The sequence below is a fragment of the Leptosomus discolor genome, chromosome 1, assembly GCF_034619465.1.
Source record: "Leptosomus discolor isolate bLepDis1 chromosome 1, bLepDis1.hap2, whole genome shotgun sequence".
NCBI lineage: Eukaryota > Metazoa > Chordata > Aves > Leptosomiformes > Leptosomidae > Leptosomus > Leptosomus discolor.
This window is the reverse complement of record NC_141391.1, coordinates 136811249-136824699: the sequence shown is the minus strand read 5'-3', so window position 1 is coordinate 136824699 and position 13451 is coordinate 136811249. Positions and strand designations below refer to the sequence as shown.

Genomic DNA, 13451 nt, shown 5'->3' with positions numbered 1-13451 from the left:
CTACTTGTCTTGGAAATGATAAGAAGCAATGAATGTGGGACTGAAGTTTGTAATTTAAGTAATTGATTCTGACTTTTACAATGGCTGTGAGAGGGGAGGAGAGAAAGATCTTGATAGTTCCTTCAGTGACATTTTAAAAATTGCAGCTTACTTGTGTTCCTCCCTAATAAGGTCATCTTGTGCCAGAAGGTCCCATGGTAAGGAAAACAGTGCAAATTTTGGGCCACAAAATATTCTTACTGAAATCTGTGGGAATTATGATTTGTTTTCTATGAAATAGACACCCATAATAATGGGGGTGGCACTTTGCTGCCAAGAGTGAGGAAAAGTCAACAGAGAGGAAGGGAAAGAGACACATCATTGTATCTCCTCATCCTATTATTCTGTGTAACTCCAGCAACATCAAATGTTGCTATGGTGCTCTCTCAGGTGGCTGGGATGTGGCAGCTGGCTATGCACAGTAATAAACAGAAAGACCTCTTAGTGACTTTTCATGTTCCCCAACCTCCTTGTTCCCTCTCCTGCATTTTATTTGTGCTTCTGATTTCTGCCCACACTCGCCAGTAAGAGAGAAGAGGATGCTTAGAGCTCATCTTCTCTAGAGTCAGCTAATGCATTGTGTTGTGCCAGTGACCTGGTGGTGGTGACATCATTACTTCTGCGCTGTACAGTGTGAAACTCTCTGGAAGAGAGACTAGAAATCTGCAGCGGGTTTTTCTTCACTGTGCAGAGATGGATCCAGGAGGTTTGCATGGACTGCCTGTGAGTACTACATGAAAATGTATCTAACTAGGAAATGGGGAATTGCAATAAAATGCTGTATCCCAAGCAGTTTTATATTCTGCCAGAATATAGTGCTGAGTGTAGGTTTAGATATGCCTAAAGGGACTATACATACACTTTACACATAAAGTGTGTGATAAGTGTAGTGTGCAGAACAGATTATTTGGTGATAAATTTGTAAAAGACTGAAGGATGTAATATGCATACAAAACTAAGATTTATTTAGTGATATGGTGACTAAAAGCTACTTTGTGGGAAAGTAAGCAAAGCAAAGCAATCAAAAACAGGAATTTGGGAGATGTTTGTGTATATAATAATATGCATATTTATATAATACCTTCAGAAATTCATGTTGTGTTTACAAACGAGAAAATTGCCATACAGAATGCTTGGTCAACTTTGCATTCAGGGCTACCAGTGCATGTAATGGAAGTGGGGGTAGGGAGACAAAGAAATCTGTAACAGGTACCTGTCAAGATCTTGCTTGTATAGCCACTTATAGGAGCCATAAATGTCTGGAGTTAGGTTATTAGCTGATTGCTTTGGATCAGGTTGACCCTATTTGTTTGCTTGTATCTTGTTCCCCAGTCACTGGAGGACTGGTGTCACTTGAATGAAAGTCACTGTAAAGACTCTGTAAAGGGTTTTAAGCTACAGCATTGAGCTGGAAATGGTGGTCAGTAACTGTTTTGGAAAATCTATGGGCTATCTTAGTGAATGAGATGAGAAAGTGAATGCCTTGCATTTGGTATCCAAGTTCAACATGGGTGCCACAGCACTGCTGTCCAGACTGGGGTGCAATGACAGAGGTTAGTACTAGAGCAGCTTCACCCCAGAAGGGTTCAGAGAGTGGAGATGAGGAGGCAGGGTTGGTCCAAGCCGGTGACTGAGTGCAACGTAGGTGATTCGAATGACTTTAGTCATTGATTTTCTTTTGCAGCGTTACTGGTCAGTCACACAGTCTTTTCATAACACATTAAAATACAGGTCAGCTAGCATTATTAGCCATCCATGGGGCATATCTTCTCTAATCCCTGGTATTTTTCAAAGCATTTCTGTCCAGCCCTACCATTCTTGCCCTTGTATTACATTGAGGGTATTTCTCCTGTTCTAGCTCAGATCAGTTTCTTCCCTTTCTTCCCGTAGTTTTTTTGCTCCCCTCCCCTGTCCAGCTTTTCTCCACAGCATATCCTTTCTCATATCCCAATCTGCAATGTCATCCTTATTGTCACTTCTTCATCCCATTTCAAAATGTGGGTGTCTTCTCCTGTACAGTCTGTGTACATGCAGAACAGAGAGACAATGTTGGTGTATGCCTCCATACCTGCCCGTCAGGTAGGTGTCCCATGCGTTGGGCTAAGGCTGCTATCTTTAGACATTCTCGATTGTTTATGGTCAGAGGAGTTTAGTGTGACTTAATCTGGTCTGCAGAGTGCAGGTTTGCAGGTCATAGCTACCCCTGGCTGACCTCCAGTTTTGACTCTGTGCAGCTTTATGTGCTTGTGGGGAGACAGACCCTGGGCCTGACACCTTCTTGGGCTTTCTGGCTTTCTTGTCTGTGAGACTCATGTGTTTCTCTCCCAGATTATAAACAATTACCTGGATGGGATGCAGGGAGGGACCATGGACAAGGTGTCCCCGAGTGGCCGGCATTTCAGCGACAGCAAGAGAAAGGTTGACTACGTGTTAGCCTACCACTACCGAAAACGCCTCACTCAGCACCTGCCTGGTGCTGGCTCACTGGAGCCAACGCGCGGATCTGCATCCTTGGCCCTGGTTTCGAACGGAGGGACCGGGAAGGGCCGTGCTGAGCCGCAGCGGCAGGACAGTGGCCAGAATGCCCTGCAGGAGCAGCCGGGGCTGCTGGGGACGGAGGTGATGGAGCTTGGCCCGCTGGATGCCCTGGAGGAGGAGAAGCAGCTGCAGCGGGAAGAGTATGAACGCAACCTGGTGGAAGCGGGCCTGGAGATAGAGAAAGACCCTGAGGTAAGATGGGGAGACTTGTTCCTCACATGCGGCACCGCGTGCCCCAACAGGTAATGGCCACTTCGGTGTCAGAGATGTCTATGTGCAGGACGTAACCATGGCTGCGCCATGCTGGCGGGACAGCCCGGTGGTGACTGCATGCCCAGAGCATGGCTGCCCGCTCTCCCTGCTGGTGGGGAGGCCAGGAGCCTGGCTGTGGCCATGCGCTAGGGCCCAGCCTGGCCTGCCTTCATTCCTGCCCTGCATTAGTGTTCACTGAGAAGCAAATCAACCCATGCTGTCTCTTAAAAATAAGAACATGTGCTGCTTTCCTTCTAACACAGCCTCGCTGACTCCCCCACTGTCACTCCTACAGCCACAGCAAGTGTAGGATGTCCCAGAGGTATGTTTCATGGCCAGCTTGAGCAGCTAATCCTGAAGACAGTTTGATACTGCTGAACAGTAGTCCAGTACTGAACATCCCTGGGTCAAAAGCTGCTGCCACGACAACCTCCAATTAGGGATCTGCTGTACAAGCTCTTTCATACGTGCCTAAAATAATTGTAAAGCCAAGAAGAATGGGGTGGGTGTGTTTCAGTGTGGCTTGTTTCTTACTGCCTGGGAAATGTGTGGATGTTATTGTTGTTTAATGCACTGCTGAGTAGCAATTTCAATCTTATGTAGAAAACACATTTTATCTAAATGTTCTTATATGTGGTGAACACGCTTTTCTTACAAAAAAAATAGAACTTCTTACATTTTAATGTTGTTAAAATGAAGAAAGGCTGTCTTAAGTAATTTGCTGGAGTACAAAGCTCTGTTAAGACATTTGTCACTTCCTCGGAATAACTCGGTGATTTTCAGTGTGACTCTTAGCTTTCTTCCCAGTCACATGTAAGTTTTGTGTCATTTCTTCATTCCACTCACAGAATGAATAGTGCCTATGCTGTAACAGGACAACCTCCCATCCTTTAATATATTTATTCTCACCACATGTGCATGATGTTGGATAGTGCTATTGTCGTATCAGGTGGGAGCTGTGGTTAGGTTAGTTGGCTACAGCTAGTCAGTCAGTTGAGTACGGGTCTTCCAAATCTCACGTTGATGAACTGAGTGCTGTGCTACCCCTTTGGACCTCTTTGAAAGCCAAGACTACTTATATCCATTGAAGGGAAGTCCCCACTGGGTTCTAGTTTTAGGTGCTCTATTGTTTTTGACACCAAATTTAAGAAACTCAGGGCTTCTTTTCAGAGGTGTTGAGAACTTACAGTTCATATTGCTTTCAGTGCAACCAGTCAGCACTTCCAAACCGTGGACCAAATCATGGTTTGCATCTGAAAATTTGAGTCTAGCTGACCTGGCATAGTGTACGCACATTAAATTGCTGGCAGGAATAGAAAGAAACAGAAAAGTCTTTTGACTGTAACATTTTCCTTGCTGCTTTTGCTGAGTTGCAGGTGGCTATTTCACTACACAGTCTGGCTGAGCCATTCTTGCACTGAACAGAAAAAAGTGATCTCAGATCCTGATTCTTTTATGCTAAGCATTGGGGTTAAGGTTCAATACTGCTAACATATGACTATCTTACTGCTATGATTTTTATAACCAAATTGCATAACACCCATGAGAACAGCTGTTTTTGGAGGCTTCTTTCAGTTCTGAATTTCATCAGAACCTGAAAAGTCTAGGAAGAGATTTGGATTTGATTATTCAAGTCATTACTTACCCAAAGTCCAGATGGACTCAAATTCCATTTCGGACCCCTTCCAAGTGATGACATGAGCTTTTAAATAATATACAAAGTAATAAATGATGTCATAGAAAGCTGATCAAGAAAAGACTTTTTGTCATAGTTTTCCTTCTGAAGAGGAAAAGGCTTTCTGCAAATGAACCGGCAAGTTCTGAGGAAATTATTTGGTGACCAAGTTTTTTTGTGGGAAAGAATATAAAATTAGAAAAATGCAATGCCATCATTTCTCTATCTGCATATATATATGTATGTATGTATGTAGTCACTCCTACCCCCCTGCAACACACTAGCTGTCTAATCAAAAAGGGAAAGTGCTTTTCCCTCCAGAAACTCCTGAGAAACTAGAAGGGACTACTCATTGTCCTTTTCTTCCCTGCCCAAGACATGTGGCTTTTACTTCCTTTTCTTTTTCTCACTTTACTGTTTGTTTTTTCTCCTGTTAGTTGACTCCTGTTAGAACAGGCTGAAGCTGCTGTCTGTTATCTTGCTGTGAATTTCATTGAACATGCTGATCAGGCACATGTGAAGGATACAGCTGGCCTTGTACGTTGATTAAAATTGTATGTTGAGCTGATATGAAAACTACTTCTGATTTTAGTCCTGGGAAAAATATGTGTCTACAGGTTCATTAAACTCAGAACAGTCTTAATCATGGCATCCTATATTTTTGGTGTATAACACAGTGGACTTTCAACTACTACATTTCTAGTGGTTTATGCTAAACATGTATGTTTGGTTTTTTTTTTGTTTTGTTTTGTTTTGTTTCAGTGCAAGTATAACAAGTGGATCTTTTTCATATAGTATTATTGGAAGTTAAGACATATTCTCTAAAACATATCTCCCTCTTGCCATATGTTCTGGACCAGGTCCTAAGATGAATTTGATCTCCTGCTCAGAGGGCTGGCTGAAAAGGTAACCCAAAACAGTCCTCTGTGCTGCACCTTCTGAACGAGGGATTCCACTTTTGGACCCTTGGGTTAGAGCAGGCCTTGGTTTCTCTACCTTATGTCACCTGCATACAGTCTTGCAAGGAAAAATATTAATTTAAGAACAATAGGATATCCTGAACACAATCTCTTTCCTGAAAGAGCATCAGTTTTTATTTGAAGCAGTAGCAATAGAAAGGAAAAGGGCAAAAGGGTATCTGCTATGTCTGTGGACTTCAGTGAACATCTCTGCACTGTTCTTTCTAGGTGGCCTGCAGTAGCTACACAGGGAAAAAATTGTCTTTGATAGGGTCTGTGTAGTTCTGTTTCTTGTTAATCTCATTCCTTGAACAAAATACCCCAAACACTCGCGCCACTCCCCCCCTCCTCTTTGTCCTCTTTTTGCTGATATTGTGGGGGTTGTGAAGGATATACTCACTGAGTAATAATGCTGATTCAGCATTTAATGAATTCTAAGGGCATCTGTCTTCTTGTGGCTAGGAAGTTGCTTAATCTATGATCCTGGTTAACCCTACTTTGTAAAGACTGTAAGCTTGATTAACTTAAATGAACTAAGCACAGCATCTTTTGCATCAGGCTACTCAGTCTACTAAGAAGATATTGGAATTCCTCTAGAAACTGCTTTTGTAGGCTAAAACTATTTAGACGTCAGGAAGTTCATCTCTAGGAACATAGTATAGCATTATGACAATTTAAAAATCTTTATTTCTACAACTATCTTTTTGAAAAAGTGGTAATTTTTGTGATGTTATATGTTTGTTGATATATGATGTTAATATGGTTGTTATATGCTGAATAACTAGGGACAAATGCCTTTCTCATTTGTATTGTCAACTTACTGTGTAAAAGAATAGAGACAAGAAAATAAATGAAGATATATAATTTGTATGTGGAAGGGGGAGTACTATACTTTTTTGAATATGTGGAGAATAGGCAAGATTGTGATCTGTCTCCATATCCACCCAGTTATTATTTGAGAATTAAGGAATTCTTGACTAATTTTCAACTTCCTTATAACTTTCTATAATTTGTTATTGCTGTCTTCCAGAGAAACTTTATTCTCTCTTAATATAACCTTCTTGGGTTTTTTTGTTTTCCTGTTTTTAAACTGAGATATTATTTCACATGTCCAAGACAAAGCACACAATGAAAGCAATGAGCATGAAGCTCAATGTTACAACTTTTTCCTCTCTAATATTACATTGAGAACCCATAATGATTGGTGGTTGTAATGAGAGTTGACAACCTTCTTACCATGTTTGCTGGTAAAGTCATACCTGATCCATAGCATGTATTCATGTATTATAACAAATACTGCCACCATCAACTTTCAATCTTGATGTTCTGAGTGTCAGAGAACAGAGGTGGCAGTTCAAGTTTAAGGAGCTCTTTGGATGGTTATCTCATCTTCAAATCAAAACATCTGGGTGGTCCAGTGTAGCCCGTGCCCATGAAAACAATTGAATTAGTATAACAAGGTTGTATGGAAGTGATAATTGGTGGAAAGAATAGGACAGAAGAGGAAACTCTTTCCCTCCACAGAACTACTGTTTTGCATAGTGTCCTGGTTTGGTTGGGATAGAATCATAGGCCAGTTGCGGTAGGCAGGCTTTAGCTGTTTTGAGTGATCCAGAGCAGCTAACCTGAGGTAGCTACAGGTGTAGCACATATCATAATGTCATGCTCATTATAAAGGGGGAAGGTTTGCTGAGGAAGGGGAGCTACTGTGGGATTCTTGCTGGGCTTTTTCCTGCTCCTGAGGACTGGTCTCCTGTCAATTGTGACTGCTGTGTGTTCATTCAGCGGAGTATAACTCTGTATACCTTTGTTGGTATTGGTGCTATTTTATTAAATCTGTTTTCACTTAACCCATGGGTCTCATTTACTTTTCTCAATTCTCCCTTCCTGGATGGTGAAGGGTTGTTGGGTGATAGAGCAACTGTTCTAGTTCAGCCCCAGATATGGGCTAAATGTAATCACGTAGTTTGCTATGAGTAAAAACAACATTTACATTTATGACTGGCCTGTTTGATCAGTCTACGAAGTTAAATAAAATAAGCCTGGTGTTGACTCTTGCATGTGTATGTTGAATTAACCACCTTGTATCTTGCAATATTATGTAGTGACTAATATAGACCCCACTAACACAGATCCTGTAAACGCTTACGCTAATCTGCACAGCATTAAGCATCTGCAGGACTTTCTTTCTCTGCTTCAAAGGAACACAGCCAAAAGTAAAGTAAAACACTTTTTCCAAGATGTCCATGCTGGAATCCAGGTTCTTTGGTATGTCTCTATTAACTGTGGAGACATGCTAGCAGGTTACACTTACCCTTGTGATCTAGCTGCCAAAGCCATGACAATCACTTCCAAATAAACCCTATTTAACACTAGTGGCACAAGTAAAGTTTTCTATCAGATACAAAGAATTGCCTGAGATAGGGTCACCTTAAGAGTACTGTCAAATATTCCACCTCATTTCCTAGGAAGGGCAATAAATGCTATTGACATTGCAGGCAATTCTTGGGGTTTAATTTTTTTTTGTTGTTGTTCCTGGGGAAACTGATTGTTGTGTTTCACCTAATGTGGAGCACTAGTAGCTCACTTAAATTTGAGCGTACTGCTGCTTTAATGACTGGAAATGCAACATGTACCATATTCAATTAGTATTATATATGGCAAAGCATAATAGGAATAGAATAACAAGACATTGGAGATGCACCTTGGCATTCTGACAAAGTAGGACCCTTTTTGAGCACACTGGCAATGAAATGTACTTTGCTAAATAGCATTCAGGAGATGAACACATCTTTTAAGGCAGAATGATGACAATTTTAAAACCAAGTGTAAATTACCCTTTAAGCAGCTTATCTTGTTAGAGCTGCATATTTTTAAGGATGTCTTATTAAACTCTGTTGGCTACATTACACTTTCATGCAAGGAAGTCCTTAAGGTCCTTTAATGTATCAGCTTGTGCAGTACTGTTGATAACAATACTACTGATGATGCTGGTTGTCACTGGATTGTTCTGCTTGATATTCCAAGGCATGTTTTTGAATTTTTGTGGAAACCCCCCCCAAACACCTAAACCTGAAAACCAAAGCAAACAGACCTCCATCTACAAACCAACAAACCAACATCCTCCTGCCCCAACCTGAATCAAAGAAAAGCTTATAGTGCTGCAGCTAGATTTTCTCTGTGGGATTAAACAGCGCTGATTTTTCACACTAAGGTGCTTCCCATTTCCTAGTGGGAGAAGGCTTTAGATTTTATCTTCTGTCAACTTTAAAGGACAGGAGTGGCCAAAATAATACCATGGTAAATTTTTCAATGCTAAGGAACTTTTTCTTTCTCTGTCTCCTCCTATTCGCACCTCTAGCTGAGGACTTTTCTGTTTAGTGCCATTGATGTTCTTGCCATGAGTTGTTTTCTTGGGTCTGCTATATTTCCTAACATCATGTTTATCCTGCAGGTACTCAGTGTGAATGTTATAGTTGTTTCAAAATGTTCATTCATCTAAAGCGCAGAGGGAAGCTTAATTGTAGCTAACATTAATTTTGAAAGGATAGGGAAATTTAAGATGAGTCTAAGACCTTTAGCCATGCTAATAAATGCCTCCTGAAGCCAAAAAGAATGCATACAGAGTAATGTAGTATTGGAAGCAGACTGGGGTCTTTTGTGCTCTAGGTCTTTGGACTTCGTATATTTCACTGTCTCTTCGTACACTGGTCGGAATAAGACAATACTTCTTTGGGGGCCTCTTAGTATACCAATTATATAAATATTTGATGGTTATTTTTCAATGACTCCAGTTACAGAAGCATTAATTAGCTAAAACATGTTCTGTTCCTCTATGCTACTTCTATGGGGCTGAAAGGTAATACACAGCTCTTATAAAATTAAAGTTGAACAGACAAGGCAAGGTTTTCAGTGATAGTGAAGTGGACATGATGAAAATATTGGTAAGCTGATTAACTATTTAAGAGGAAGCTATGTCTCTATTTTAGAGAGGATTTTGGAGTAGCCCCATAGTGTGGTTCAATCAGTATTGAAATAATGATCCATGATAGCAGGTGGCTAGGTAGAATGGCTGTCATCAAAGCTGTAAAGTTCATACTATGAATCCTGTTTTTTAATGATTGTATTGTGACTTGAATAGGTGAACGGGCAGACAGACTGTGTATTTTAATTAACATCCAGAGACCTAATGCTCAGCTATTAGATACCTTTGTCAAAATGTCTTCCAAGGGATTCAGAGAAAATTGAAGAGATGTTCAAAAATGGGCCTGTATGTTGTCAATAACATTTATAGAGCTCTTGGACCAGCAGCAATAAGTCTTGTCAATCATTTTCAGGTTGGGAAATAGAGGCATCAATATCTTGAATTTCAGATGGTAGTAGATTTGTGGTGTGCGTTCTGGTGCTATTTACAGTGGAAGCTGGGCAAGAAGCATCCTATTTTTACATAATGCTGTTTCTATCAGATTTGCCTGTTAGAAATGGCAAATTGACTCCTGAATTTGTGTCTTCATTTCACTGTGTCCTGTGAGTTCTGTCACCTGCTGGAGGAACTAATTCCATTTCTACAAACTGCTAGGTAGGTGAGAAGCCCACAGAAATGGCTTACACATCTCTGCTAGGACACGGCAGGGAAAGACCTGGATGCCTGAAGGATAGAGGATGAAATATAACGAAATCAGCTGCTTGGCTTTTTCACAGACGAATCCAAGAAAACATTTTTTAATTATCACTGGTCTTGTTTGCAGCAGAAAGTTTAACCTGCAAATTAAATCCATGGAGAAAATTTGAAAAGCAATACAGGAAGCCCTGAGGGATGCCACACTGCACTGATGACGCAGTAGCTGGGGTGCCTGCAGAGGAGACTCGGAGGCTGAAGTAGTGATAATTTCTGTAAGATGTTTAGAGTGGTGAAGCTTGAATAGTAGCTTCATGAAAATCAAGTGGTAAAATATGTGGAGCAATCATTTCTGCTGACTGAATAGTTGCTGTATGAATTTGTTATTTTTTGGAGGCATTGCTTCTTAATCATGCTTTCATACCTCATGAAAAGGAAAGCAGGGAGGTCTGCCTGCAACTCCTTTGTGTAAGTGAGAGACATTGGGAATTCTGCTTGGGAGTGGATGCAACACTGTAGATAAGTGCTCCTTGTTTTTGATATGTTGCTTTTATGCCTATATACCTGCATTCAGGTGCTGTTTTATTTTGTTGTTACAAAAGATCTGAGCTAAGATGATTCCTCTCTGCTCTTCCCTCATGCTTTTTTGACCCGTATGAAAGCAGATTATAAGGCATTCTCTGTCTGAAGACTCTCTGAGACAAAAAAAAATAAGAGAAACAAGGACAACAATGAGAGACAAATCGATTTTGCTTATATTGATGGAAAAAATATGGAATAGGATTTGTTCTTGAGTCACTTCTTCCTCTATGGAAGATGAATGTGGGGCATATCTTCCAGTGAGCAGAGATAGCATTCTTTTCCAGAGCCAGGGAGAGCAAACCAAAGGTCCCATGCCTTCTCACTGCAGGGCAAAACAGCTTGAAAGTGAAGCACTGAATGGTTTCTTAGAAAGGGATCTTCTACCTCTGCTAATTCTGTTTTGGCCTCTGATGCAACTAGCTATGTAAAAGCCTTCACTGTCCAGAGCTTCTGGATTGTTGTAGTAAGCATCAGTCCAGTGTTGTTGTTTTGTTTTTCTGTGGTATTTTTTTTTTTTGGTTCACAAATCTGAGCAAAAGCCAGTCCATTTTTATGGAAGTGACAATGAATACTCTTGAAAGGCTTACCTGGGGGCAAGGACAGAGAAGCTAGAAATTAAAACTGAATTGTCAGAGAACAGAAAAGGAATAAAAAAACCTGCAAGAACATGAAAAGGAAAGAAAAATCCTCTCAGCCAACCAATGGTACAGTGGCACCTGCGCCAAAGGGAATGCCATAAAGTGGCATTCACCAGCTTCTGCTGTCTCAGATTCAGGAGCAGATTCCAGCAAAGAAAAGGCTGAGGGTTATCTCACTATGGAAATTAGTCTTGGGAGAATAAGACTGTCTTATGGGAAAAAAACAATTGTTTGTGTATGTGCAGAGTGAGGGGGTGGAATTTGCTATCCTTTAGCAGATCCAGGGAAAGGTAATGTAAATAATGACTCAGTCTTGTGGGATTTTTTTCATATGTTCTGAAGTCTTTTAAGGTCGTCTTGCTTTACTGTTGACACTAATGGCTCTGTGTGTGTGTCATTCTGCCCAAATTTAAGTTAATAATAGGTCTGTTGCCCGTGACATTATGACTAGACAGGCAAGCATATTTCTCCAGGAAGAGAGTCACTATAGGGAAGGAATTGTTCCCTTCCACATGCACAGCTAGACATTTTATGGTGTGTACATTTTAAAACATTATATTGTATATGAGGGAGGTGTTTTGGAATGAAAACTGTGTTCTTAATTAAGCTGTTAAGCATGGGTAGCGGAAGGATCTCTTAAAGGAAAAGAAAAAGTATTTTTCCCTTAGAAATCAGAATGTCCCATTCAACACAAACTCTTTCTTAAATCATTTGTAGACCTAAGTTCTAGGCAGGGGCTGAGCTCTAGCAACTTGGTAGTAGTTTGTGTGGATGAGCACAGATTTAGTGGGGTGAAGCTGTCATAGAGGGAAAAGTTAACTCTCCCACTTTTACTTCAAGATGACAAGAACCTAAAGATATGTATATATATCTATGTAAGTAGAGGGAGAATTGAAGATCACAGCTCAGTGCTCTATGTGCTGGGTCTGTATGGGAGCTGACAAGGAGCCTAATTTTTGCTTACACTTGGACTGTGCTGATGGTGACTGTGATTATCTATAGCTTCTGTAGCTGAAGGGATGCACGGTTTTCCAGCTGTCAAAGGATCTACTTTGGCCACTGGAAACAGCAGAAATACAACTCTTCTCCAGTTGAACTCTTCTCTAGTTTTCCTGTCAGCTTCAAGTATGGCACAAAGTTACTGTCCAAACGCCATGTTACCTGAGAACTCCACCTATTTACATCACCAGAGGCAGCATTATGGAACCAATTTATCTTATTACTTAACTTTTTCAGTGAAAAGGAGTAAGGGTTGGTCTGCATGATCCAATTTTAATGAATGGATTTGCGGAGTGATGATGTCGTTCAAGGGGAAACAGGAGAAATCTGAAACCACACATGGTTTGAGAAGGCCTAACATATTTTATTTACACTTCAGTGTAAGAGTGAATATGTTTGATTGTACCTGAACAGCAGCTTTTGAATATTGTTTCTAATTAAAAAAAAGCTAAACATCCGGTTGCTTTTAGCAGTGGGAACTATGGATGTATAGTACTTGGGAACACTGCGCACTTCATGTTTCTAAAAATAGTTTCAATAATCTGCCTTTTATGTCTGCTAAGAGTTGCATTTATGTTTTTCATTTTTAAGAACTAACAGAAAAAATTCGATACACTGTCATAATTCGTGGCCACCATGATGGCACCTGCATTGTTATGATGCATGCAGGCAACTGCTCACAGAAGTTCCTCTCTCCCATCCACAATGACCTGGCAGATCTATGTAGATGAAGGTAGGGATCTTGTGGTTCTGCAAGAACCAAGGTCACTTCCTTCTCTCCAGTGTGGTCTGGGCTATGCACTGTAGGAGATCGCCCCTCAAAGGGGCTTGGCTTTATAAGCATTTAACATACCACAAGTTGGGACCTGGAGGTTGGGACCTGAAGGAGAAAAGGCCTTCAGCTACAGCTTAGTCAAACTGATATTTGTTCTCTGTATAAACTGTGGTTCTTCTAATGCCTACACCCTGAAAAAAAAGAAACTGTGATATATAAGCCATATAGAAGGTTGTAATCAGATTGTTTTCAGCTTGAAGTGTCTTTGCCAGTCATTGTAAGGTCTTTTAAATCACAGGATAAGGCAAATGATTCAAAACTGTATCATGTATTTGTTTCTGTTGTTCCAGATCAGCAATTACTTTGGCCTGAATAG

General features: G+C 40.7%; 1 protein-coding gene across 1 annotated transcript in view; it reads left to right on the top strand.

The window, feature by feature from the left end:
• Window positions 1-13451, top strand: part of ANO2 (anoctamin 2) — a 205092-nt gene that overhangs the window by 8954 nt on the left and 182687 nt on the right. The window contains exon 3 of the mRNA XM_086465725.1: window positions 2368-2769. Within this exon, the coding sequence (XP_086321851.1) occupies window positions 2368-2769 (402 nt within the window). The remainder of the gene's footprint in view (window positions 1-2367; window positions 2770-13451) is intronic.